We start from the raw sequence: 26,887 nt of genomic DNA, 5'->3' as shown, positions 1-26,887 counted from the left end.
ATGCGCGTCGCCTTCGTCCCACGTCCGTTCCTGCGTCTAGTCGTGGAGTGTACCGTGGTCTACCAACGCCTCCGCACCCTCACTGAGTTCCGCACCATGGCCGTTGCCCCCTACCCTGTCTTCGTCTGCCGCGACAATGTCTGGCTCAAGATTCAGAGCGATGAGCTCCTCCCCGGCGACGTCATTTCTGTCGCCCGGCAACAGACCGAGACGAGCATCCCCGCCGACATCCTCCTCATCCGCAGCACCTGCATCGTCAACGAGGCCATGCTCTCCGGCGAGTCCACCCCGCTCCTCAAGGAGTCCATCTCCCTCCTCAAGCCGGCCGAAGCCCTCGACGCCGACGTCGCGCACAAGAACGCCATCCTCTTCTCCGGGACGAAGCTCCTCCAGGCCACGCACGACAGCGACACGCCCGAGGGCGGCTGCCTCGGCGTCGTCCTCTGCACCGGGTTCGGGACCGCGCAGGGCCAGCTCGTGCGCACGATGATCTTCTCGACCGAGCGCGTGTCAGCGAACAACGCCGAGAGCTTCCTGTTCATCGGCTTCCTCCTCATCTTCGCCATCGCCGCGAGCTGGTACGTGTGGGTCAAGGGCATCGAGCGCGACCTCAAGAAGTCGAAGCTGCTCCTCGACTGCATCCTCATCATCACGAGCGTCGTCCCGCCCGAGCTGCCGATGGAGCTGTCCCTCGCCGTCAACGCGTCCCTCGTCACGCTGTCGAAGTATGGTGTGTGCCTTTAGATTTGCTGTTGTTGTGGATGGTGCTAACGTGGTTGTAGCCATATTCTGCACGGAGCCCTTCCGGATCCCGTCTGCAGGCCGCGTCGATGTCTGCTGCTTCGACAAGACTGGTACCATCACTGCGGAGAACCTCGTTGTGGAGGGCGTTGCCGGTGTCGAGTGAGTTCTCAGCTCTGGATGCCGCACCGCACTATGCTAAGAGCATCATACAGCCCCACCGACTCCCTGAAGCTCGTTGATGTCAAGGCTACCGGCCGCGAAACCACCTTGGCCCTTGCGGCTGCGCACGCCCTTGTGCGGCTCGACGACGGTACCATCGTCGGTGACCCCATGGAGCGAACCACGCTCGAGGCCCTCAACTGGCACGTTATCAAGGGCGACAGCGTCAGGCCCATCGAGTCCTCTGCGCCGCACAAGACCTCCCTCATCGTCCGCCGCAGGTTCCAGTTCTCCTCTGCCCTCAAGCGGATGAGCACCGTCTTGACCCTGCCCAACGGCCGCTGCATGGTTGCTACGAAGGGTGCTCCGGAGACCATCCGCCGCATGTTGTCCACCGTTCCCGCCAACTACGATGACACCTTCAAGTGGTTTACTCGTCGCGGAAGCCATGTCTTGGCGCTCGGATTCAGGGAGATGGAGCCTATGCCCCTTGACAAGATCAAGAAGCTCCATCGTGACCAGGTCGAGTTGGGTCTGACGTTCGCGGGTTTCTTGGTCTTCCACTGCCCCCTCAAGGAAGATGCTGTCGAGACTCTGAAGATGCTTGGCGATTCGTCACACCGCGTACGTCGAGTTCATTGTTTTCTAGACCCCTTTTAACACTGTATCCAGTGCGTCATGATCACCGGAGACAACCCGCTCACTGCCGTTCACGTCGCCCGTGACGTTGAAATTGTCGACCGTGAGGCACTCATCCTCGATGTCCCCGAAGGTTCTTCCACCCTCGTCTGGCGCTCCGTTGACGATACCGTCAACATCACCGTGGACCCCACCGCTCCGATCGACACCTTGCTGTTCGACAAGTACGACATCTGCATCACCGGCGTCGCGATGAAGCTATATGAAGCGCACCCGTCCTGGAACGACCTCGTGCAGAACACGTGGGTGTACGCTCGTGTATCGCCCGCGCAGAAGGAGTTCATCCTCACCTCCCTCAAGTCCCTCGGCTATGTCACCCTCATGGCCGGTGACGGCACCAACGACGTCGGCGCGCTCAAGCAGGCCCACATCGGCGTCGCGCTCCTCGACGGCACCGAGGAGGACCTAAAGAAGATCGCGGAGCACCAGCGCAACGAGCGGCTGAAGACGGTGTACGAGCAGCAGCTCAAGATCTCGGAGCGCTTCAACCAGCCGCCGCCGCCGGTGCCGCCGCTGATCGCGCACCTGTACCCGGACGTCGTCGCCGCGCAGCAGCGCGCGGTCGCGGACCAGCAGACGGCGCGGAAGAAGAACCCTATGGAGAAGTTCGACCTCGCGTCGATCACGGACAAGCTCGCCGATATGGACGCGGAGGACGAGGTGCCGAAGATCAAGCTCGGGGACGCGTCGTGCGCCGCGCCGTTCACCTCTAAGCTGTCGAACGTCAAAGCGAGTGAGTGTGGGCAGGTGTCGCCGTAGGAAACGGACGTTGCTGACCAGGCTCTGCAGTCACGCACATCATCCGCCAAGGGCGCTGCACGCTCGTGGCCACGATCCAGATGTACAAGATTCTGGCGTTGAACTGCCTCATCACTGCGTACAGCCTGAGTGTGCAGTACCTGGACGGGATCAAGTTCGGCGACTACCAGGTCACCATCACGGGTATGCTCATGTTGGTCTGCTTCCTGTGTATTTCTCGTGCGAAGGTGCGCATACACGTGTCCAGTCGTGGAACACCGTTCTGAAGTCCCGATGTCGCATTTAGCCCGTCGAGAAGCTGTCTCGGGAACGTCCTCTGGGCAACATCTTCAACTTTTACGTTCTGCTGTCCGTCCTGTTCCAGTTCGCCCTCCACATCGCGACGCTCGTCTACATCACACAGCTCTCGTACCAGTACAAGACGTAAGCGCTCTCACCACAACTTGCGGTCCACACGCACTAACCTTGTCCACAGGCGCGGCGAGATCGACCTCGAGGCCAAGTTCGAGCCGAACCTGCTGAACACGGCCATCTACCTCCTTGGGCTCTCCCAGCAAGTGTCCACGTTCGCGATCAACTTCCAGGGCCGGCCCTTCCGGGGGGGCATCCGGGAGAACCCCGCGCTCTACTGGGGCCTCGTCCGCGCGTCCGCAGTCGCATTCTCGGGGGCGACGGACCTGATGCCGGAGATGAACCGCTGGCTGCAGATCGTGGAGATGGAGGGTGCGGTGCGTGTCCCTCGCGTTGTGGTAGTGTCGTCCGGAGGCTGACTGGCAGTGGGTCCGCAGTTCAAGGTGCGGCTGACGGCGTCGATGACGGTCGACTTTGTGGGCTGCTTCGTGATCGAGCATGCGGTGTGCAAGCGGCTGTTCGCGAACCTGGAGCCGAAGCCGATGATCACCAAGGGCTGGGAGCGGCGAGAAAGGCGGAGGGCGGAGGAGCAGGCGAAGAAGGAGTGAGGCGGCGGTTGTGCCCGCCGTGATAGAGTAGTGTAATCTGAAATCGAGCCGTGTAATCGTGGACATACTTACATCTAGACAATTGAATACAGTCCCCCTGCGGCATAGTGTGGCAGCCAAGGGGGCCACGGCCGACCAACGACCGATGGTGGGTGGCGGGAAGGCCGGACTGGAGGAGCGCGCACGGGCGGCTATTGGAATGTGGTGAACGGCGGGTCGACGGCAGCAACGGCGAGGGCCCTGTCCCTAGTGTTCGCGGCAGAACTCTGCCGTTCTGCCATTTCGCCGTCTGCCACCGGCAGTTGCCATCCTGCCGCCGAGGGCACCGGGCAGAATTTGGCAGTATATAGAGCGCTTATTGAATATAATGGGTCTATTTTCCCGTGACTGCGCGTCGCGACGCCGATAGCGACCCATGGGCCCGTTAATGATATGATGCTTCCTTCTACTGCTTCAGTCTCGACACACCCTTGCCTCTCATGCCAGCACCTGGTCGCCAACTCGCCTCTATCTGTCAGGATAACTTTGAGAAGCGCGAAGCTGTCCCAAACAAGTCCAACAGGAACTATTACGAATGTAAACACTGCGGAAAGAAGATTCAAAATCGCGACAACAACCTTCTTAAGCACCTTGCCGAGTTCAAGAAGTGTCCCAACACCCCAGCTGATGTCCGCCCGCTCGCAATCCTTGCATTACGTGCCAAAGGGATTGATGCCGCCGATGTTGCTCTCCCCGATACTGTTGCTGCCCCCGGTGATCCCTCTGAAGACACCACTGCCCCTGTTCAGCACCCCGCAGCGAATGACGAGTCGGATTCACCCACGCTGTCAGCACCCGTGTCTAAGCGGCGGCGAACCGAGACCAATTCACTCGAGCGGTTCTTTGACCATTCCATGACACCGGAGCAGGAGGGACGTGCAAACGTGAAGTTCTTCCGGTGCGCTCTCTTCTTACGGCATTCCCCCATCATTTCTCACATTCACATCGCTTAACAGCGCCGTTGTCTATTCCAATCTCCCGTTTCATGTCTCGTCGAGCTGGTACTTCAAGGACTGGGTCAAAGAGATACGGCCATCATACAACCTAGCGTCGCCCTATGTGCTATCCCACGAGCTCCTTGATAAAGAGTTCGCCCGAGTTGATGTTGAGGATAGAGTCCGGTTGAAGGAGGGTACGTTCTGGACTCTGCTGTTCGACGGCTGGGAGGATGCTGTCAAGAGGGCATTATACGGCACTGTTGCGGCCGAAGTTGGCAAGCACCCCATTATCCTCAGTCTCGACAACCTCACAGGCAAACGAGGGGATGTTCCGACTTTGCTGGCGACTGTCCAAGGTGCCGCAAACAACATGGGAGTTGGCAACATGAAGAACTTCATAGCTGTCACAACTGACAACCCAACGACGATGCACGCCTTCCGTCGTGAGTTTAATAAGAAGTTTACTTGGCTTCTGGTGTGTTTTCGCATTTCTAGCATGTTATATTCCACGCTCATGTATTTACATAGCTCTTTGCGTGCTTTCTGCATGGCATGAACACCATTGTGGGCGAGATTTCAACGTTCACAGTCATGAAAGAGGCCGTCAAAAAGGCTACGCAAATCGTCACATTCTTCAATGCTTCGCACTACTGGGGCGGACAACTCGCTGAAGAAGCCACCAAGCAAGGAGTGACAAGGAAGCTCCAGCGTCACTGTGACACACGGTGGTACTCGCTCATCGTGCATTGCATGAGTGTTCTGAATTATCGGTGAGGGTCTATCTACTATTATAAGTTGTCATACGGGATGCTTACAGTTATAAACAGCCAGGCACTTATGAATCTATGCGTGCGTGAAGACGCACAGCGCGCGGTCAACAATCTGTCCCCTATCCCCCCGACAATCCGTGCTATTGTCCTCGACTACACCAACTTCTGGCCTCGCATTGCTCAGCTTGTTCGCACCACCAAGCCTCTCGTTGATGCCATCGGGAACGTCGAGTCCCGGAACGCCGGGCTTGCAGACTGCATGCTTGAACTAACCCACTGTGCGCAAGCGATGATGCGGCTTGACCTCGGCGACAATGACGATCCTGGCTTCTGGGACCACACCAAGATTGTGTTCAATCATCGATTCCACGAGATGGACACCGAGCACCATGGACTCGCTCTCTACCTTCACCCGCTGTGCCGCCGTCTTGCTGTCAGCCAAGCGGCTAACGGTCGAACATAAGGTAGACGCGGCCAGGAACGGACCACCATGACATAAGCAGGCGCTCCCCGTTCGTCTGGCCTCATCTCCTCCGCCCCTCACCCTCATTTACATATTCTGGTCTCTGACAATGGTAGTAGGCATTGTTAGCTCTCGATGACAGAAAGAATTTTTGTGATATCATAAGTTTTGGCCGAGTTATTACCCAACAATTTAAGATGTTCTAAAATGTCGCAGAACACCTTTTCAAAGTGTTTGAGCATGTATTGAGGTCGGCGACGAGAAACATTTCGAACAGGCGTCTATGGTAGACGCCGTGCATGTGATATACCGGCCCGACTTGTACCGTCCCGAAACCTAATACTTGACGAGCTATAGGGGCCGTGACCCGCATGTCAAGTGGGCCGCGCCCGCCGAGGCGCACGTCGCGCACGTCCGCGAGGACCTTGAGCGAGAAGCCCTGGATCGCAATCGAGCAGCGTTGTGGAGAGTGCACCACCGGCTGCGAGCGCGAGTACGTGCGCCTCAAAACAGTTGTGCGGGGCTCTGTCAGCTCAAGGTGTGCGCGAGTGCTGGGGCAGTGGAGGACTGTCCAGCTGCTGGCGACAAGATTGAGCGCGAAAAGGAGCTCCTCAAGCTCGCCGACACCGCGGGCATGCCATAAGTACCTCCCTGCACTTGAAGATCGACTGCCCACAGCCGCCCCACAGTGTGCGCGTGCACGACCACGCGCGCTGTCGCCGCCCCCGCCACTACTCAGGACGAGCGCTCGGACTCACCGAGCTCATCACGGCCACCGTACCCCTCCCTCCAGAGCTGCTGAGACAGGCGAAACTCACTCCTGACATATAATTGGTGCGTGTGGTGACTTTGAGGCTGCTGGGGAGTCGTTCTCAAGAATCGATTTTCCGGCGGCGAGATTTCGAACATTCCCACGCCACACCCCTAACCCTAAAATGCTTATGTCATGGTAGTCCGTTCCTGGCCGCGTCTACCTTACCACCAGATGGAGGTCACAGCTTTGACCATCGCTGATGTGCAGTCAACTCCGCGAAGAGTCAACAGTGATGAGGGCGAGTGAGCGAGCTCGTGCAAGCGTGAGACGCGGGAAGTCGAGGAGGAAAGGAAGGGAACAGCTACGACGCGCTGCGTGAGGAGCGAACGCGAAGGGAGGACGGATCGGGGGATCGCGCGAGCGCGAGGAGGACGATGTGAGAATAGACGCGGAGTGAATAGACGAGATCGCTCGCACGCGCGGCGCTGGCGAAGGCGAAGGGAGTCGAAGTCGTGGGCAAGAGTGTGGGCGAGAGCGTGGGCGTGGGCGTGGGCGAAGTCGAAGTCGAAGGCGAAGGTGAAGGCGAAGGCGAGACGAGGTGAGCACACAGCACGCGCAGAAAGAGCGGGAGAGTGAACTAAGCATCAATAAGCAAAAACGTGAGCCTAAGTACATGCGACGCACGGGGCGAGTATGTAGACAGATCAATGTACAGTCCAAGACCCGAAAATGTACGAAATCGAGACCGAGAATGAAGGGGAAGTGGATACGAGAATACGAAATGTACGAGATGTAGAACAGGAGGACATACTAATCGTGCAAGAAGAGGAGGGGAATGAAGATGAGGAAATGGACGAGGTCGGTGTACTGTAGAGGAGGTGGATTGGGTGCGTGCCGTGCCGGCCTCGGTCGTGCGTGAACTGCGGCGTGGTGTGTCCGTAGGCGTCGCGCGGTACGTGAGGACGAGCGAGGTCGAGGTGGACGGCGACGCGCGGGCGCTAGTGTAGTCGCGGTGCACCGTACAGCGGCGGTGCGTGCGTATCATCGCTAAGAAGTGGGGCTGGTCGATAGAAAGGGCGAAGGGGCTCCAAGCCGACCTCATCAAGTACCACCGCTCGGAACAGCCATTTGAAGGCGGGGATCCAGACGCGCTGAAGTGGTGGAACAACTCACGCATTGACGGGCAGCAGCATCCTCTCAAGGCCTTCGCACTCGCCATCCATCACATTGTCCTGCACGCTGCTGAGATTGAACGAGTCTTCTCAGGTCTCGGTTGCACTCAGTCTCCCCGGCGTTGCCGCCTCAACCTCGACACATTCGAGAAGCTTGGGAAGATCCGGACGAACCTGCACTCACACCTACACTCGCACATGGTGTCCATTGGCCGGCCAGTGCATCGCAAGCACGCCCACATGCGGACACGAGAGGAGGGTGGGTCGAATGTCGTGCTCGCACAGGACCTCGAGAGGACGTTCACATGGAAACCGCCATTGGCGACGGAAGGCGGAATCACCGACCCGTTTGAAGCCCCAGAGGACATCATGGTGGACGAGCTAGATCGCGCATTCAAGGAATTCGAAGGTGAGCTTCAACGCGAGGCCAACGACCCGAACGCAGACCGGGACAAGCCTCCGAGCGATGCTGGCTCGGGTGTCCTTGAAGGCCGCTCCTATAGCTTCGAGGAGCTCGATCGCGTGAACAAGGGCGTTGCCCCGGAGGTTTTGCAGGACGACTTGAAGGTGATCGAGGATGCTGGGGACGATGCAGAATGGGACATCGCAGATCTAGTGTCCAGAAATCGAGCAGTATGAATGCAGGGATGAGTACTAGTTGATTGGTGTTAATCGAAAGGGGGTCTCCGGCATGCGGTGTCGTCGAGGATACGAGGTAGAGGGAGCGTTGAGCAGCGGCGACGCGTCCCTCACACCAGATGGGCGTCTGCATTCTGCCGCGATTCGCCGATTCCGGCAACTGCCGTTGTGCCACTTCTGCCCGGCAGAATTGGCCGAAAACAATTCTGCCCTATACTCTACCCATACGGCGCGGTTTTTGCTTGCGCACACTGCAAGCATCACGATGTCCCGTGTGCTGCGACGTACCGCGGGCGGTGTCACAATGTCTACGCACATTGACCTCCACCGCGCGCACCATCATTTCTACTACAGCGCGTGATGCCGTGTCCTGTTCACACGGGGATTCAACTCCATAGCTTCATTACTATGGTACTGCACTATTTCTCTGCAGTCTTACAAGCGCCCGAGCGGTGTACTTAGTCGACAATGCCCCGCGACCGCGAGACCATCGCAACAATAAGGGTACGTCGCAGCGTGCGCGGCATCGTGATGCTCGCGGTGTGTGCAAGCAGACGTCGTGCCGTAGGGGGCACGGTGGTGCGTGAGCGCGCTACTTATGCGCTGACCAAACTACTTGGTCCGCACCAATTGAGTGAGCGCAACATCACTACCTGTACACACATATGCTCTGGTACACTGTTTAGGGCCTGGATTTCATCTGGAAAGGCGGTCAGCGACGTCCTCTCAGTCGAGTCCCGCAAGCGCCAAGCATATGTGCGCCGATAAGTAGACTAATTCGTCACGAGCACGTGATCCATCACAGGAATCACACGTCGTCGACTCTGTGCTGGGTCTACCTTATGAGCTCCTACGGCAAGCATCCGCCGACACGGGCGATGGGGGTGACACGGGAGATGCGAGTGATACAGACAGGGCTATGCAAGAGGGAGACGTGGTGACACACGTGATGCAAACCATGTGGTCGCGGACGACGTGGGCGGCACGGATGCGGGTGAGGAGGCGACGCCCACTCCTCACCCAGGATCGTCGTGGTCGTGGTCGTCACCGTCATCATCGAGTGCCGATCAGGGTCCACGACGAGCAGTGCGCTGGGCACGCCCGACCCTTGGCTCAGCCTCTGGAACGTCGATGGCGGTACGGCGGGCATGGGGATCACCGGAAGGGAGAGCGAGAGCCACGTGAGGTCTTCAATCATTGGCGCCTGGAACGGGGGCGGGAACTGCTGTAGTTCTGACACGGCGAGCCAGAAGAGGTATGACAGCGGGAGGGTCGACACCGCGTCGTCGCAGCCCGTGTACACCGAGTCGGTGAGCGACCGAGGGGACGCCGGGGACGTCGGGCGCGCGCCGTATTGGCACGGGCATGCTGTTCCGAGTTCTTCGTCGACCGCGGCCACGCCGTCTTTGAGGCTGTCGCCCTCGTTGCCGAACTTGTGGAGCGGCGCCTTCCTGCGCGTTGGACTCGGGGATCCGTGCGCATCTGCGCTGCCGTCTCAGTCGAGCCCACAGCTAGACAAGTTCAGGCGGGAGCGTGTGAGCACCTGCGGCGGGATTCGCGGCGGGCGCGAGTTCGAGTCCAACGCGGGAGGCGTGGGAGTTAGGATAGTATGCGGCATGGATGGCTTGTCTCGAGTGGTAGATCTCAAGGCGGTGTTCAGCATCTACATGGTCATGCTGTATGAGGTCACAGTCATCAGCACTAGTAGTTGGGCATCAAGAGAAAGGCAACATACCAGGGAGAGGCAGGCAGTGTGTGTTGAGGTAAGTAGCGGAGGAGGGAGAGGCGCGAAAGCAACGTAAGAGGCGCGCACGAGGCAGCGGAGCTCAAAACGTTTGCCTGTTTGGGCGGGATTGTGCAGCCAGCGCATCTACGGAGGGGGGTATACCCCCTCTGTAGATTCTTGATGCGCAGGGTATCTACGGTGACCCTCTCGACCGTCGGAGTTCAAAAATCGACATTTTTTGACAGGAGCGCCCAGGAAAGCTAAGGTTTAGCGACACCCAGCGTCGCTAAATTCTTATGGAAGGCCTTCCACTGAACGCTGCGGCTTGCTAGCCTGTCCTCGTCTGCCCCGCCGTTCTCTATTCTCGCCTCGCCGTCTTCCATCCTCACTTGTACACCCTTTTTCACACAACCTCACTAACTTCAAAGACCAGAAGGCCGCGTTACCCCTCGCGTGTCCAACCCCCGCCGTCCCGATAAGGGTTTTTTGGTGAGTGCTATCCCTTCGACCATGATAAGCACTCTCCTCATCTGCGCACGTTCTTCTTTGCTACGATCCAGGCTTATCCGCTTCCCTCCTGGAAGCGTTCCAGGTCCTGGAAAGCCCCACTTGAGCTGCCCAGTACTCACCTGCCACATTCGTCAACTCTCAGCGGCAAGAACACGGGTTGCAGGAGTTCACCCCCGCATTCGTGGACTCACGGAAGCCGCGGAGGGTCTGCCGTTTTCCAGGTGAGTGTTTTTTCGTGCTTTTCATGAGCTCCCTATTCTCCGTCCGTCCCCATGCCCGTTGTCGCTGTCCCCATGCCCGTCGTCCCTGCGCTCGAGGCCCGTCGTCGTGCGCTCGGAGACGGAGGCGGACGTCTGCGCGTCCACGCTCGGGCTGTCGACGAGCCCGTGCGGCTCAATGGCTTCCTGAGCCAGCCCGGGCTCGAGGACCTCGCGAAACGCGTGTCCCCGTTCCGATGCTCGTCCGCATATCCCGTTTCATGGCGACACGCTCCTCGCTCACTCGCTGCGCTCTCTCCCCGCACCTGTGGTTACCCCAATTGTAATACAATTGCCCAGGAGCCTGCAGAACGGGTTTTGTTAACCCCCACCAGGTGGTCATTGTACTATATCCCCACCAGGGCATTGTAATAAGCCATAAGTCTAATGACAGAACTTCTGCAGCCTTGTAATAAGCCTCGCCACTAATAACAGAAGGCCCCCAGGGCTGTAATAAGTTGATATTCTAATGACAGCACCCTCCCAGGACTGTAATAATCCTTGTTTCTAATGACAGAAGGTCTCCAGAGCTGTAATAAGTCGGAATCTTAATAACAAAGTGTCCCCAGGGCTGTAATAAGCCTCGTCTTTAATGAAAGAAGCCTCCTAGGGCCGTAATAAGTTGGTATTCTAATGACAGAGCATCCCCAGGGTTGTAATTAGCCCCGTTTATAATGACAGCACCTCCCCAGGGTTGTGATAAGTCCTGTTTCTAATGACAGAAGGCCCCCAGGGTTGTAATAAGTCGATATTCTAATGAAAAAGTGTTCCCAGGCTTGTAATAGGCCCTGTTTCTAATCACAGAACCTTCCCAGGGCTGTGATAAGTTGATACCCTAATGACAACAGCCCCCCAGGCTTGTAATAGGTCCCGTTTGTAATGACAGAACATCCCCAGGGTTGTAATAACTCAGTTGTCATTAAAGACGAGGCTTATTACAGCCCTGGGGACACTTTGTTATTAAGATTCCGACTTATTACAGCTCTGGAGACCTTCTGTCATTAGAAACAAGGATTATTACAGTCCTGGGAGGGTGCTGTCATTAGAATATCAACTTATTACAGCCCTGGGGGCCTTCTGTTATTAGTGGCGAGGCTTATTACAAGGCTGCAGAAGTTCTGTCATTAGACTTATGGCTTATTACAATGCCCTGGTGGGGATATAGTACAATGACCACCTGGTGGGGGTTAACAAAACCCGTTCTGCAGGCTCCTGGGCAATTGTATTACAATTGGGGTAACCACAGGTGCTCCCCGCGGGATCGCGGTGGCTTCTCTGTTCGGTGAGGTAGCCTGCCGAGCAACGGGCTGTTCTTTATCCACGAGTGCAGCCCTGGCGACACGCCGAGCTCGGCACGGCAAGGTCTTCGACAGACTTTGCGCTCGTGCTCGCGCTCTTGTTCGACCTTGTCAACCTCGTCGAGTTCTCGCCTTTGCTCCCTCGTTTCGCTCTCCGATGTACTAACCGTGTTGCAACGATAGGCGTTGACTATCGACTGGCTTCGCACGCTGCAAGTTCTGGCCCCAAGCTTTCGCTGAGACCCCTATAGGTGCACCTGCCAGTGAGTCTCACTCTGTGATTGGCTCTGTATTGACGTGCTGTTGTCATCTATAGCATCTTACCTGTTCTTACCTGTGTTAAGAGGGTACTCACGCCGGCCACACATCAACGGAGCTAGGACGGAGGTGCTGCTATCTTGCAGGGGAGTTAACCACCGTCCGTGCGCCCCACCATCCGTGCCCGTTCCGACCCTATGCCCGCATCCATGCTCGTCCGCGTCTCCCATGTGATAGCGCCTCGTGCTTCGCTCATCCGTTACGCCGCGCTATGCTCACGAGTTGCGCTCTCTGCACGGGGTATCGCGGCGGCTTATCTGTTGGCTGAAAGAGCCTGCCGAGCGAAGGGCAGTTCGAGCTTTGCAAGGGCAGCCGGAGTCGTACGGCGAGCATGTTGACTTTCCCCTTTCCCTCTCGTTCCGTTTGCAACTCTCGCACATACTAACCGTTTTGCAACGGCAGCCCACTACATTGACTCGCCGCAAGTTCTCGTTCCATCGGCTGACCCCGAACATTCTCCTCTACCGTCGCTGCTGCCGCCGCCTCCGACGCCAACATCGCGACCTGCAAAGTCGACATTGCCACCAGTGAAGTCGACGCTGACGTCACCTCCCGGCCGGACACACGTGTTATCCGACCAGCTGCCGCCCTCGCAAAGGGCATCACCCAGTTCTCTACAACTACTGCAAGCATTCGTCTCCCGAAGCAGCCAAAACCACACCCCCGACCGCCGTGCCCCCACGACCCTTCCGCAACATGATTAGAGAATGCCCAGACTGCCCGCGCACGAGCGTGCCTACTGGCAACACTGCCGACACTTCCACCGTCATCCTAAGCCACCACCGCCACAGAGAACCATATATGAGCATCCTGATCTTACAGGTGTGTCCGTTGTGTCCCCTTTTTTGCCTTTCCTGAACCTTCTGCAGCGCGTCCATGTACACAGCAAGGAGATCCGCTCCCCGAAAATGCCCCACCACCCCCACGTCCTGTTCCGCTCAACACGGCGCCTTTCGCCGACCGCGCGTCTTTCGACTTTGTCAACACCGTTTATAACAAGATGCAAGGGTCCGCTGCCGACATCAATGCCATTCTCCGGGCCATGCTCGCACACGACATCCTTCATGGTCACAACGAAGAGGACAGCATGTTCTCGTCATACACTGAAGTCGTGGACACCATCAACGAGATCAATGAAGGCCCACCCAGTTTTCAGTCTTTCTCGGTACGCTGGGTTGGCCATGTCGACGAGAACTCGCCACAGTGGAAGCGCGAGCAGTATGCGGTGCACCATGTCGACATCATCAGTGCGATGCGCGCGATGGCCAGCAATACGGAGCTTGATGGTCACTGGGACTATACGCCTGTGGCCGTATTCAATGCTGACGGGTCTCGCGAGTTCTCCAATCTCATGACTGGCCAATGGGCATGGGATCAAGCTGTGGGTATCTCTGTTCTATACGTTTGGTTTCTGTTGCACTGACGATATGCTTCAGGATCAGGCTGCTGTTGATCCTCGCACACACGGATCCATGCTTACCCCCATTCTCCTTGGTGCTGATAAGACTACGGTCTCAGTCGGCACCGGTAATCGTGCGTACCACCCGCTGTATGGAAGCGCCGGCAACATCCACAACGATATGCGCTGCTCGCATACTGATGCTGTCACAACCCTCGCGTTTCTTCCCATCATCAAAGGTTTCTTCCCCATTTGAAACCATGTGGGACTGTGCTTACAACTATCTGCAGGCACTCGCGAGGATGCCAACGACAAGGAGTTCCGGCTCTTTCGGAAGCAAGTGTATCACATGGCCATCGAGCGGATCTTAGCCCCTCTGCGCCCTCATATGGAAGTCCCGCTGCCTCTCCGCTGCCCCGATGGCCATTGGCGGGGTGCTCTTTTTGAGCTTGGGCCTTTTCTGGTGGACTACCCTGAGCAGGTGTATGTCGCCAGAATTGTGCAAGGGTGGTGTCCAAAGTAAGGAGTACTTTTGTACGTTTTAGAGTTATGCTCACAGTTCATTAGGTGTCTCGCCTTTCCTGACTCGCTTGATCGCCCTGGTGTTCCCCGATTTCGAGTATCGGCTGAGCACTTACAGAGAGCTTTTGATCCTGGAACGTTATGGGATCTTTTTGGGCTGTTGTCGGATGTCACTGTGAGCTCTTCTCAGTCGCCTTTGTTCACTTGCTCATTTGTGTGTAGCCATTTACATATGCCTTTCCACGGGCCGACGTCTATCAGCTGTTGACTCCCGACTTGCTTCATCAGCTGGTGAAGGGCACCTTCAAGGATCATCTCGTGGCCTGGATTGAGGAGTACATTGTGCTCACTGCACCCTCTGAGGCCCGTGCACAGCAAACACTGGATGATCTGGATAGACGGTTTGTGCAGTCTCTGAGTACCTTATGGGCATAGTGCTTATGCCTGCATAGACTGGCCGCTGTTCCAAGCTTCACTGGTCTGCATCGCTTCCCCGATGGACGTCACTTCAGCCAGTGGACAGGGAATGACTCCAAGGCTCTCATGAAGGTGTGATATCTCACATTTCTTATACTGGCACCCTATTTACATTGTCTTTAGGTGCTACTACCTGCGCTTGTCGGACTTGTTCCAGACCGTATCGTGGAGTGCATCCGGGTCTTTCTAGATTTTGCCTATCTTGCTCGGCAGTCTGTGCACACCACTCACACGGTGGACCACATGGAGGAGCTTCTTGAAGAGTTCAGGAATCTTCGCCAGGTGTTTATTGACACTGGTGTGAGAGATGATATCTCGCTGCCGAGACAGCACGGTCTTGATCACATGCCTGACGCTATAGAGCAGTTTGGCTCCCTCAATGGGGTTAGTACTTCTATTACGGAGACTAAGCACATTGTGGCAGTCAAACAGCCTTGGCGAGCTTCGAATCGAGGTGATGCACTCCCTCAGATGCTCAGACGCATTGTCCGTGTTGGGAAGATCAATGCTCTACGAGTGTCTCTCAGCCAGTCTGGGCATCTGCAGGGTGATATTGTGGAATGGGCTCTGAGAAAGGTGAGCCCTTTATTGCTAGTATTCTCATTAGCTGTGCTGATATGCACATAGACTGGAAGACTGCCTCCCCATCAAGCTCAATATGGTCCAGCAAGACAACCTCCTCTTGTGGCTGAAGCTCAAGTTACCTTTGGTACTAAACCCAGTAAGCAGCAGTTCTTACACAGTTGACATAACCCATAATGTTGTTTAGAATCTCACATCAGGATCTCTGCTTTGGCTGACGAGCTAGCAATTCCCGATCTTCATGCTATGATCCGCCGCTTCCTTCGTGCAAAGAGATATCCTGGTGTTGATCCCCCAGATGTGGTTGTTCCTTTGAATGACTGCCCATGGGTGTCTCCAAATGAGGAGCTCTCGATGCATCTTTGTGCTCATGCCACTTACTATGCTCCTAGTGAGCTTAGTCTTCCTGGTGGCATGTACTCAGAGATCATCCGATGCACTCCCTTCTGGCTGCGTCGTGAGCCACATTATGACACTGTACTTGTGCAGGTGGGGGATCCAGATGATATCATGCATGGTATGGCAGTTGCTCAAGTTCGTCGGCTTTTCTCGTTCTCTACTTGTTTCGAAGTTCATCCATGTGCACTTGTTGAGTGGTTCGACCCTGTTATGGATACTCCAGATGCTCTCACAGGTATGTGGGTGGTACGCCCTGAGATACATAACAATCAACGTGCCATGGATATTATTCCTTTAGACTCTATTGTTCGGTCATGCCATCTCATACCTTACTTTGGTACACAGCGGCTTAGACGAAACTGGAAGCATTACAATACTTTACATGCTTTCAACCATTACTACATCAACTGTTACATAGACTACCATACTTATGAGCTGCTCAAATAACATTTTTGTACGGTTTTCCACCTAGCTTTTCTCTATCATCTCTAAGTGCTCTAAAATTTCTAAAAACCGCTAACATTTCTAAGCTTTTCTAAGCCCTTATGTTAGAGATTTTAGAAGCTTTAGAGAATTGACCAAGGTACTGATGCTCGTGAGTGCCCCTGTTCACCGCGATGTACCCCCGTTACATTTGGACAGCACACCAGCGGTGTGTGTCCGCATTCGTCTCGCGGTTGTTTCGTGCCCAGAAAATGCCCAGAAGGGCAGGGCTCGCTCTGTATCGAAGAGTGCAATGGATGGATCGAGGCACGATGGTTGCGGTGCGTCCCCACCAATTTCCGTCTTGAACAAGGATGATGAAATGCATGACCTGGACGACGACGCACACGGTGAGCCCGACGAACCTGGTCATAGTCATTGAGTGGATGTGGTCTGGGATCACAAGTATCTTCATCACCGGTGAGGCAGCGTACTTCCCTCCGTCCGCTCTGTTTTGCCGACCCTTTTTCTCCCCCGTGCATGCCCTGACATACGCACAGAGCCCCGCGTGATACACGCTGGCCTGGCGCAAGTACGCGCTCCACGGCCATGTCCGCCCCCGGAACGTCCTTGTCATCCCCATCCACGTCTACGTCCCGACAGCGGGTGGCATTGACAGCGGCACCAACGTCCTCCCCATCGTCTTCCCCGAGTACGTCGTCGGCGAGCGGTCGGCGCCTTGTGGCATGTGAGCGTGAGTGCACACACGGTCCCGCTTGAGTGCACGTTTGTCGTCTTCAAGGTCGACGGCTCGCCAGCTGCTGCCCCTGGCACGGGGGTGTGGTGCGCTTGATGTGGTCCCCGAGAGGACCGGCGGATGGACGGTGCGCGAAAGGCTTGAGAGAGCCGCCCTTGAGCGTGCACGTTGGTCGCAGCGGCGACGGGCACGAGTGCTCGTCTGTGACGTGAGCGGCGTGCGCACTGTATCTATGCGCGCGCAACCAGCCACCTCACGCAGAGGCCTGTTAGTACGAAGCTTCTTCGTCTTCATATACATTCTCCCCGTGCACGCATTCTCGGCCCCACATTTCTCCCTCTCTATCCGCGCACCTACAGTACCATTTACATTGCGTCACCATCGCTTGTTGATATGTCCATCTATGTCGCTGTAGCTAGATCATAGTCTTGTCTGCATCTGATACAGAATCAATGTTCATGGTTGCGCTACATTGTATGGGTGATGAGTGCTACCACTCAATATCTGGTGCTTCAATCAGTGATCTACGGACATGAGTGAGACTAAATATGCCTCGTGAGGGCCTGCTCTTGCAACTAACTCTTCCTTCTCCATGTAATGGTCTCTCATTAGCAGAGGGGTAAGCGAAAAATAATACTTATGAATAACACAATAATCGGGCTCATTAGCCCTCACAAGCCTCAGTAACATCTCATTATGGATTTGGGTTTTTCCTGATGTCCCACATCCTCTGCGTAAAGCCCGACCTCTCCCGCACTCCCGCGATCTCTGGAAGCTGTACTGTACTTATCTCTGTTCACACCCGCTCTCCGTTCGCATCCGCTCTCCTTTGGCTGCGGTTCGTATCCGCTCTTCGTTCGCATCCGCTCTCCTTTGCCCGTGCTCATGCGCTCCCCTTTGCCCACGCTTATGCGCTTTCCGGCTGTACTGTCCATCTGCATCTGCTCGGGCTCACCTGTGCTCCCGTGTTCTTGCGTCCGCATCGTGACACTGCATTTCACTGCCTACTATACCCGCCATAATGCATTGCCGCTCCCCATATGGTACCTCCACCTGGATTACATCTGCTACTTTAATCTCTTGCTTTGCTAATACATCTAATCTCGTTCAAGTAAACATCTTCTGTGTGACTATTGATATATAATGATGCAATAAGTGAAAGACCATCACTCTAACTGGTATCTAAATTGCACTAATCTGGTGTCTACTGTGTTGCACACACCAATCCATGAGCACTACCCAATATCTTTGTTTGCACTAGTTAGACATGGAGGATCTTATTAGAAAAGTATGTTGCACACCCCCATCCATGAGCACTATATAATGTCTGGGATTGCAGTAATTAGAGACACTACTGCTAATTTGCAGGGGGGGAACTTCAATTATTACAAACAAACTAATCGTCTAATTTACAGCTCATTAGTTCAAATGATGTGTAATTTGCAAGTGGGGGTTTTCCTGATGTGGAGGGGCAACCATGGCCGAAGGCGAAGGGTGGCAACAGCGACAACAACAATGGTGGAGCTGGGGGCAACGTGGGCGCGAACGCAACAGGCAATAACACTGGAGGCGGCGCATCCACAGGCAGCAACGGCAAGAAGGCAGTGGCTTTCGTCGCGCTACAGAACATCGCCGGCACAGCACTTGCTGCTTGCCCGGGAGAATACGTTGAGGTGTACAACAGCGGTGCATCGGCACACATCTCACCCTACCGGCACCGGTTCTTCAACTATCGCGACCTTACCCCTCCACGCCCAATCACGGCCGCCAATGGAGACACCTTCGACGCTGTCGGTGAAGGCGATATGGAGGTCTGCATCCTCGACGCGGACGGCCTGCCCACCACGATCACGCTGCGCGACGTACTGTATGCACCCGGGATCGGGTTCTCCCTTGTTTCCATCCGCAAGGCCGACGAGGCGGGATACTCCGCCATCTTCGCACACGGGGAATGCCGCCTACAATCGCGCGAGAGCAGTGACATCGTCGCGCGCATCCCGTCCTACCACGGCCTGTATCAGATCATATCATGCTTCGCCGACGAACACGGAGACACAGCCACTCCCGCACTAGGCACCGAGAACGAGGTGGCGCTGAGCACGCGTCCGGCCAAACGTGGTCCGCTCACTATCAGCGTGATGGACCTCCACCACACCATGGGTCACATATCGCTTCGCACTGCACACGACATGGTCAAGCACGGTCACACCGACGGCATCGCGCTATCCGACGCGGACATTACAACACAGTGCAAGACATGTGTGCAGGCTAAGCTCACTCACAAAGCGATCCCGGACACCGCGCACGGGAGCGCCCATGACATCCCAGTGACGGCGTACGGTGACAAGGTCCACTCCGACGTGTGGGACGCAGGCAAGAACTTCCTGGGGGGTGACCATAAGGCCGTTGTTTTCATCGACGACCATACCAGCTGGATACACGCGTCGACCCTGAAGTCCACATCCGGCACCTACCAGGCGTACCTCAACCTGGAAGCGGAGCTTAAGACCCAGTGTGGGATCACGCCGAAGTGGCTGCATTCCGACAACGGGCCCGAGTTCGTCGGGCTTCGCCCTCACCTTGCAGAGGTGGGCACGCATTGGTCTGCCTCCCAGCCGCATACCCCCGCACAGAATGGCCGTGCGGAACAGAGCCTCCGCACACTGCGCGAGCGCGTCGCAGCCATGCTCCTGGACTCCGGCTTACCGAATACGCTCTGGGCGTTCGCATTCCGGTACGCCACGTTCCTCCACAACCGCACAGCGCGAGGCGGGCCATCCCCTTACGAACAACGCTTCGGCTCCCCCCCATTCCTCGGTGGCCTGCGTCCGTTCGGGGAGCGCATGCACATCTACGTCGAACACACACGGAAATTGGCCCCCAACACGGAGGACGCACACTTCGTCGGTATGAGCACGCACCACAAAGACTCAGCGCTAGCCTACATCCCACGCACACACAAGGTCGTGTTGGCACGCTCTTACGTATGGGACACCGGAATGAAGCCCAGCGCGCCGGAGCCACGTTTCGACGACTCGGAGATCGCGGGGCGCACCTACGATGGGAGCGAGGGGGCGCGGGTTGAGGACGTCATGGACGACGCTCCCACCACAGGTGCACGTGATGAAGAGCACGAGCAAGGGGCGCACGAGCAGGGGGCGCGCGAGCAGGGGGCGTGCGAAATGGATAACGACAGGGACCAGGAGAGCGGAGAGGAAGAGTGGGAGGAGGACGGACTGGCAGGAGAACGCGAGGATGAACGGCAGCCGGGAGAGATTGAGGTGGTGGAGGAAGCGCCAGCCGAAGAAGCACTGGGTCGCGGGCACCGCGTACACCAGCCCTCGCGCTGGCTGCACGACATTCAGGACGGAGTCGGGACGACGGACGGGCGCACACGAGCAAACGCGACGCACGCACGGGACATCATGGGAGATCTTGTCGCCCTCGCCAGCGTCATCCCGGACACCACAGACACACCTCAACCGGAGACCACTTCCCTGGACGTAGCATACCGCTGGGCCGCGCACTATGCGGTCGGTCTGGTTCAGCTAGGCGACGACCCGAAGAACCTGCGCGAGGCACAAGCATCACCTTACTGGGGACAGTGGGAAGAGGCCATCCATTGCGAGATGGACAACCTTCGGCGCCACAACGTCTTCCGTATTGTCGACTGCCCGGCAGGTGTTGACGTCATTGACACCACACAAGTCTTCCACCAGAAGCTGGACGCTGAGGGTGTCGTGGAACGGACTCTGGACTCGCCCTACGTATTATTTTTCGTCTTTTCTTTGCCTTTTCTCTGCCTGCTACTATATTGGAAGGTTGTTCCCGCGCTTAAGCGCCCGTATCGCGGACTCTCTTAGCACTTGCACTTCGTGTCCTAGCCCTCATCTCGACCTCTTGGTCTTTGTGGGCTAGGTGAGTATCTCGATTGCCTGTATGTATGTAGAGCTATGTTACATCAGGAAAACCCCAAAGTGCGAATTCGCACTAATGGCACTAATTTAGCTGATTATCGGCTATTAGCGTGGATTATCGATTAGTGTCTAATTAGATCGGTCCCCTGCGAATTCGGACCATTAGACAGAATAGCTCGACAATTAGCCATGTGCTACTCCGGGTATTTGGGCATGTAGTGGGGAATTAGACACACATTGGGCAGACATTAGGGGTGATTATCACCCTTAGACACGCAATTAGACGGAATTTAGAGACAATAAGCACACAGGTAGTCACGCATTTGGAGAGCTCAAAGCAGATATATTCAAATGTAGGGATATAAGTACTATGCTACGGTGACGCGGGCACGATGGGCGAGGTGGGCAGAGCGCCATGTGGGGACAAGACGTGGGTGAACACGGGCAACGCGGGGGCAGATGGACAACACGCCAGACAACGCACCGGGCGACGCAGCGCAAGCAATGCGGGGGTGAACGCAGGTGATGTGGCGACATGGGGGGCAAGACGCGGGCGACGTGAGGACGAACGCAGGCAAGATAGGCGACACAGGCGATATGGGGAAGAAATGTCGGCGACGCGGGGGTTAGACGGGTTAAGGTGGGCGACGCTGACCAGGCGGTGATGCTGACACGAGGCATGCGAGATCAAGGTGGGTGACGTGGGCGACGCGGGAGGCGAGGGAAAGACGGGCGAGGTGAGTGACGCGGGCAAGGGCGAGACCACCTGTGGTTACCACTAATGTAATACAATCCCCCAGGAACGTGGGCACTTCATTATGCTGATACCCACCACATTTTCATTGTAGAAAAGCCTGGTTGGGTTCTAACAATCACAAGCATGCCTGTGTTGTAATAACAGGCAGATGACGCAGAGTTATTACAGTGATCTTTCAGGCTGTCATAAGCAAATTCTGTAATGACAGGAGCCTCTCTGGGCTGTAATAAGTGAATTCTCCAATGACAGGGACCCCTCTGTGTTGTTATAAGTGAAATCTGTAATGACAGAGACCCCTCTGGGCTGTTATAAGCCTTATTCTTAATGACAGCACCCTCCCAGAGCTTGTATAAGTGACGTACTTTATAACAAAAGCCTCTCAAGCTGTAATAAGCCTTGTTAGTAATGACAGGGCGACACCTAGGCTGTTATAAGTGACGTACTTTATGACAAAAGTCTTCTAGCCTTGTAATAAGCTGATATTCTAATGACAGTACCTTCCCAGAGGTGTAATAAGCCCCATTTATAATGAAAAAGCAACCCCAGTGCTGTAATAACCCACATAAGGTACTGTCTAGCTATTAATAGCCTTATATTGTGGCTGGCCTGGCTGGCCATTAATACCTGGCATACGGGTACTCTACCCTACCCTGCAGCCCCCAATTGGGTGAATAGTAGCTGCCTACAAGACAGTTATCAATAGTGGCGGGTAGCAGCACGTTCCTGCAGCCAGAATAGGGTGCAATAGCTGGTTCCTGCACATAAACGGTAGGGGTTGCACAGCTGGGTGGGGTGGGAAAACGGCCAGGCACTATATATATATCGAAAGGAGCATCATGTAGCTTTCAAACACATCCAAGAGCATGCCATTTGGAGCAGTATCAGCAGAGATACAGATGTACCCCTGTTTTTGCCGATAGGCACATCCACTAGAATTGGTAATTGTGGATGGATCCCCTCCGTTCTTCTTTCATAGTGTGTGGTTCTCTCTCCAATAGACGGGATTGAAGTCCGATCTGAAAAATATGCACACAATCTAGATTAGATCACTGATTACGCTTCAGCCACAGCACTTTTGATGGCTTGATATCTCTGCACCACATTCCCCGATAAGCATTTGGTTTGTTGCAGTCTCTTACATGCTCATATGCAAATACGCTCTGGGTGTCATTTAGACGTGAAACACTCTGGACATGTCCCTGCGCATCTGTGCACGTTCAACACCCCTTCATTCATAGCTCCACAACTGCAGCCCCAATCACCATGCTGTTTGCTGCAATCATTCAGCATTGTAAAGCGGAGCCGAAATCAGGTTCAAAATCTCTTATCGCATATCTGATAGTCTTGGTAAACCCATATCTCACCTTCAGTTTACCTCCTGATCTGAGGCTACTCGCTGGTCTGATAGTGGTATATGTAGTTAATCTGAACTCAGATAGAACACAGCTTCAAGATGCAAAAATAATCTTGTTGATCGGCCAAGAATTGGCTGAGATGTCACATCAGGGCCTGGAATGCAATACTGAGCTGCACAGTGTGGCATAAAACCTCTTCACATAACACCCATACATGCAAGCATCCAGTGGTATACTCACCCCCAAGTGTGGCAGTTATGCTCTATTGAGTTTAGTAGTATACACAAACATGTTCCATGTGTCATTACACCATATCAATGTCTGTGTGGGCCCAATTGCATGGTTGTGTGAAGTGGGAGGTGTAGCTGCGAAGCAAAAGTGCACCCTGTTGCTACTGCAGATGCCATATCTTCTTGAGTTCCTGACCAAATCTCATGATTGTTGATGTGTTTAATACGTGAAGTGAAGAGTAATTCAGATCGGTTATGTCCAATGTTATCAGACGATATGGTGAAGATAGGAACAGGAATTGATGGGAATAAAGATAAGAACAGATATGTTTAAAATACATCCTGATGACGATTTTGACAATGGGAGCAGGTTAGGCGGTAGATTTTAAATATAACACAGCAAGATGCTTGGCAATATGAGCAGTGGTTGTGGAGCTATGAATGAAGGGGTGTTGAACGTGCACAGATGCGCAGGGACATGTCCAGAGTGTTTCACGTCTAAATGACACCCAGAGCGTATTTGCATATGAGCATGTAAGAGACTGCAACAAACCAAATGCTTATCGGGGAATGTGGTGCAGAGATATCAAGCCATCAAAAGTGCTGTGGCTGAAGCGTAATCAGTGATCTAATCTAGATTGTGTGCATATTTTTCAGATCGGACTTCAATCCCGTCTATTGGAGAGAGAACCACACACTATGAAAGAAGAACGGAGGGGATCCATCCACAATTACCAATTCTAGTGGATGTGCCTATCGGCAAAAACAGGGGTACATCTGTATCTCTGCTGATACTGCTCCAAATGGCATGCTCTTGGATGTGTTTGAAAGCTACATGATGCTCCTTTCGATATATATATAGTGCCTGGCCGTTTTCCCACCCCACCCAGCTGTGCAACCCCTACCGTTTATGTGCAGGAACCAGCTATTGCACCCTATTCTGGCTGCAGGAACGTGCTGCTACCCGCCACTATTGATAACTGTCTTGTAGGCAGCTACTATTCACCCAATTGGGGGCTGCAGGGTGGGGTAGAGTACCCGTATGCCAGGTATTAATGGCCAGCCAGGCCAGCCACAATATAAGGCTATTAATAGCTAGACAGTACCTTATGTGGGTTATTACAGCACTGGGGTTGCTTTTTCATTATAAATGGGGCTTATTACACCTCTGGGAAGGTACTGTCATTAGAATATCAGCTTATTACAAGGCTAGAAGACTTTTGTCATAAAGTACGTCACTTATAACAGCCTAGGTGTCGCCCTGTCATTACTAACAAGGCTTATTACAGCTTGAGAGGCTTTTGTTATAAAGTACGTCACTTATACAAGCTCTGGGAGGGTGCTGTCATTAAGAATAAGGCTTATAACAGCCCAGAGGGGTCTCTGTCATTACAGATTTCACTTATAACAACACAGAGGGGTCCCTGTCATTGGAGAATTCACTTATTACAGCCCAGAGAGGCTCCTGTCATTACAGAATTTGCTTATGACAGCCTGAAAGATCACTGTAATAACTCTGCGTTAAGGCTGTTTGCAGCTCCGGCTCACTTCGCGGGTATACCCGCAATGATCCGGAGCCGTGAGCCGGGGATCATGAGCCGGGCGGCTCCAGCTCTCTCCGGCTCCGGCTCCCAGCAGCTCCGGATCAAGGGGGCTGAAAATTGGCGGATTTGCGGCTCGATCCACGGGTTATCCGCAGATTCTCACGAAATACGTGTATTTATACTATCTAAGATATGTCAATCGAAAGCCATTTGAAGCAGCTTTCTAACGATATAACCTGTGTGTGAATTGGTTCAAAAGTGACTGAGATATTGATACAATGCTATTGTCTGTCATTTCGAGAGCTTTTGACGCCTGCATCCGGCGTCTGCACGCGGGAATCCGTCCCGATCGGGCAGTGTTCGGATTCGAACGCGGGTCTCGCGCGTCACTTGCCCGCCCTGATCCCGCCTCCTCTCCTCATTCCTCCTCCGCTTGCCTTCCACCCTCCGTCCGCGCGGCGTCGTCGCGTGAGCGCGCGCGGCCGTCCTCAAGCCCAGGAGCTGTGCCGTGGGGTCGCGGTGAGCTCCCGCGGCCCGGATCTCATTTGGTGAGTCTTCACCGCCCCCTATGCTCCCCGCGTCGCCTCCCCCTTCCAGTTTCCGTCCGCGCCGACAACTCCCCCGACCTCGCGCCCTCCACCGTCCGCATTCTCCATCGTCCGCGTCCTCCGCGTCCTCCGCGCCCGCCTGCGCTCTCCCGCCCACCTTGGCCGTCTATCCGCCACGCCCTCGCCGCCTCATCCCTTGCCCGCGTCACCCTCGCCCTTGCCCACGTCGCCCACAAGTCCCGCGTCGCCCGCGATGCTCGATCCTCCGTCCTCGCAGCATTATCGTGACCCCACAGAACGGCCGCGTGCGCTTGCGCGGTGAACTCCCTCTGGTGAGTCCTTACCTGCCCCTTTGCTCCCCGCGTTGCCTCCCGCTTCCCCCAGACGACCCTCAGGCTCGCCCTCTCCGCACCGTCCTCAGCGTCATGCGTCTCCCGCGTCTCCCGTCTCGCCCGTGTCAAGCGTCTCGCCCGCGTCGCCCTCGCCCACAGCCCGCATCGTCCACGCGGCGTCATCGCGCGCGTGCGCCGCGCCGTTCTGTGGGGTCGCGGTGAGCTCCCACGGCCCCGATCTTCTTCAGTGAGTCCTCCTCGCCCTGCTTCCCGCGTCGCCTCCTCCTCCCCCACGCTAGCAACGCACCGGAACCCCTCCCGGACGACGCTAGCCCTCGCCCTTCCACCACGCTCTCTCGCCTTGACCTCGCCCGTGTCGCCCCTGCCACGTTCGCGTTTCCCCAGCCCTCGATCTCGCGTCCTCTGTCCTGGCCTTCCTTTCCGCCTCTGTGTCCGCGTCCTCCTGCCCTCTGCCTTCCCACCCACGCCCTCGCGCCCTCACCCTCTAGCCCCCGCGTCGCCCTTGCCTGAGTCGCCCTTGCCCGCATCGGCCTCGTCTCCCCCGCGTCTCCCTCGTTTCCCTCCTGCCCCACGTCGCCCGCATCACCGACGTCCCTGCGTCACCACACTCTCCGTCCACACGGCGTCATTGCGCTCGCGGGCACGGCCGTTCTGTGAGGTCGCGGTGAGCTCCTGCGACCTTGATTTCCCTGGTGAGTCCTTCCCTACCTCCATTCCCCCGCACTGGCAGCCCTCGCTGGCCCCCTCCCCAGACGACCCTCGCCCTCTGCCTCGCGCTCTCCATCTCAGCCTCTCCCATATTGCCCGTGTATCACCCGCGCGTCCCCCACCTCGTCTGCATCGTCCACATGTCGCGCCCACTTCACCCGCCACGCCTTTGCCTTGCCCCCGCGTCGCCAGCCACACCCTCCTCCGTGCAGCCCTCGTCCTGCGAACGTGCCCGCGCCGCGCCCGCATCGCTCACGCCTCGTCCCCGCATCATCCTCACCCTCGCGCCCTCGTCGTCGTCACTCGCCGCCTCGCCCATCTCACCTCGTCCGCGTCTCGCCCTCGCCGCTTCGCCCTTCTCACCCACATCCCCCGTATCATCTGCATTTTCCCCGTGCCGGTGCATCGCCATTGTCTCCCCCTCGCCTTCGCCTGTCTCGCCCTTGCCCGTGTCACTTGCGTCGCCAACTCGTCTGCGTCGCCACTGTCTCGCTCTTGTCGCCGACGAGCCTCCCTTGTGTTGCCCGTGTTTCGCCCGCGTCATCCTCGCCAGCACTCGCGCCTACCTTACCTGGATCATAGATGTCGCCAGCTGCGTCGTCCACCTCCCCCTGCCTCACCCACATCCTCCCGCTTCGCTCACGTCCCCCACCCGTTCCGCAAACGCCCACGTGGGCTTCTTGCCTTCCCCTCTTCTCTCTGCCGCCGCTGC

The 26,887-nt window shown here is 55.9% G+C and overlaps 5 protein-coding genes across 5 annotated transcripts; 4 read left to right on the top strand and 1 right to left on the bottom strand.

Annotated features, from left to right (window-relative positions):
- Positions 1 to 3,320, top strand: BXZ73DRAFT_54001 (ATPase; the record flags this gene model as incomplete). The annotated part of the gene is made up of 8 exons (XM_048021102.1): positions 1 to 730; positions 783 to 903; positions 957 to 1,527; positions 1,576 to 2,335; positions 2,392 to 2,588; positions 2,648 to 2,784; positions 2,837 to 3,089; positions 3,150 to 3,320. The coding sequence occupies 8 exons, from the start codon at positions 1 to 3 to the stop codon at positions 3,318 to 3,320; spliced, it is 2,940 nt and encodes a 979-aa protein (XP_047873191.1).
- A 1,814-nt stretch (positions 3,321 to 5,134) lies between these two features.
- BXZ73DRAFT_53938 (uncharacterized protein) lies at positions 5,135 to 8,095 on the top strand (the record flags this gene model as incomplete). The annotated part of the gene is made up of 3 exons (XM_048021088.1): positions 5,135 to 5,519; positions 6,795 to 6,841; positions 7,337 to 8,095. The coding sequence occupies 3 exons, from the start codon at positions 5,135 to 5,137 to the stop codon at positions 8,093 to 8,095; spliced, it is 1,191 nt and encodes a 396-aa protein (XP_047873190.1).
- Positions 8,096 to 8,945: 850 nt separating this feature from the next.
- On the bottom strand, positions 8,946 to 9,965 carry BXZ73DRAFT_105975 (uncharacterized protein; the record flags this gene model as incomplete). The annotated part of the gene is made up of 4 exons (XM_048016456.1): positions 8,946 to 9,012; positions 9,082 to 9,577; positions 9,639 to 9,771; positions 9,831 to 9,965. 4 exons carry the CDS (start codon positions 9,963 to 9,965, stop codon positions 8,946 to 8,948), a joined length of 831 nt encoding a protein of 276 aa, XP_047873189.1.
- A 2,946-nt stretch (positions 9,966 to 12,911) lies between these two features.
- Positions 12,912 to 16,030, top strand: BXZ73DRAFT_92536 (uncharacterized protein; the record flags this gene model as incomplete). The annotated part of the gene is made up of 10 exons (XM_048026388.1): positions 12,912 to 13,026; positions 13,074 to 13,585; positions 13,641 to 13,842; positions 13,894 to 14,122; positions 14,171 to 14,300; positions 14,348 to 14,526; positions 14,578 to 14,674; positions 14,726 to 15,178; positions 15,230 to 15,323; positions 15,411 to 16,030. The coding sequence occupies 10 exons, from the start codon at positions 12,912 to 12,914 to the stop codon at positions 16,028 to 16,030; spliced, it is 2,631 nt and encodes an 876-aa protein (XP_047873188.1).
- A 2,622-nt stretch (positions 16,031 to 18,652) lies between these two features.
- On the top strand, positions 18,653 to 19,183 carry BXZ73DRAFT_34506 (uncharacterized protein; the record flags this gene model as incomplete). The annotated part of the gene is made up of 1 exon (XM_048017848.1): positions 18,653 to 19,183. A coding segment is annotated over one exon (531 nt), but the record flags the coding sequence as incomplete, so codon positions are not given.
- Between the last annotated feature and the right edge of the window lie 7,704 nt (positions 19,184 to 26,887).

This window comes from Epithele typhae, assembly GCF_022376455.1.
Source record: "Epithele typhae strain CBS 203.58 chromosome Unknown BXZ73scaffold_74, whole genome shotgun sequence".
NCBI lineage: Eukaryota > Fungi > Basidiomycota > Agaricomycetes > Polyporales > Epitheliaceae > Epithele > Epithele typhae.
The sequence above is the reverse complement of the archived record's forward strand: the minus strand, read 5'-3'. Positions and strand labels throughout refer to the sequence as shown.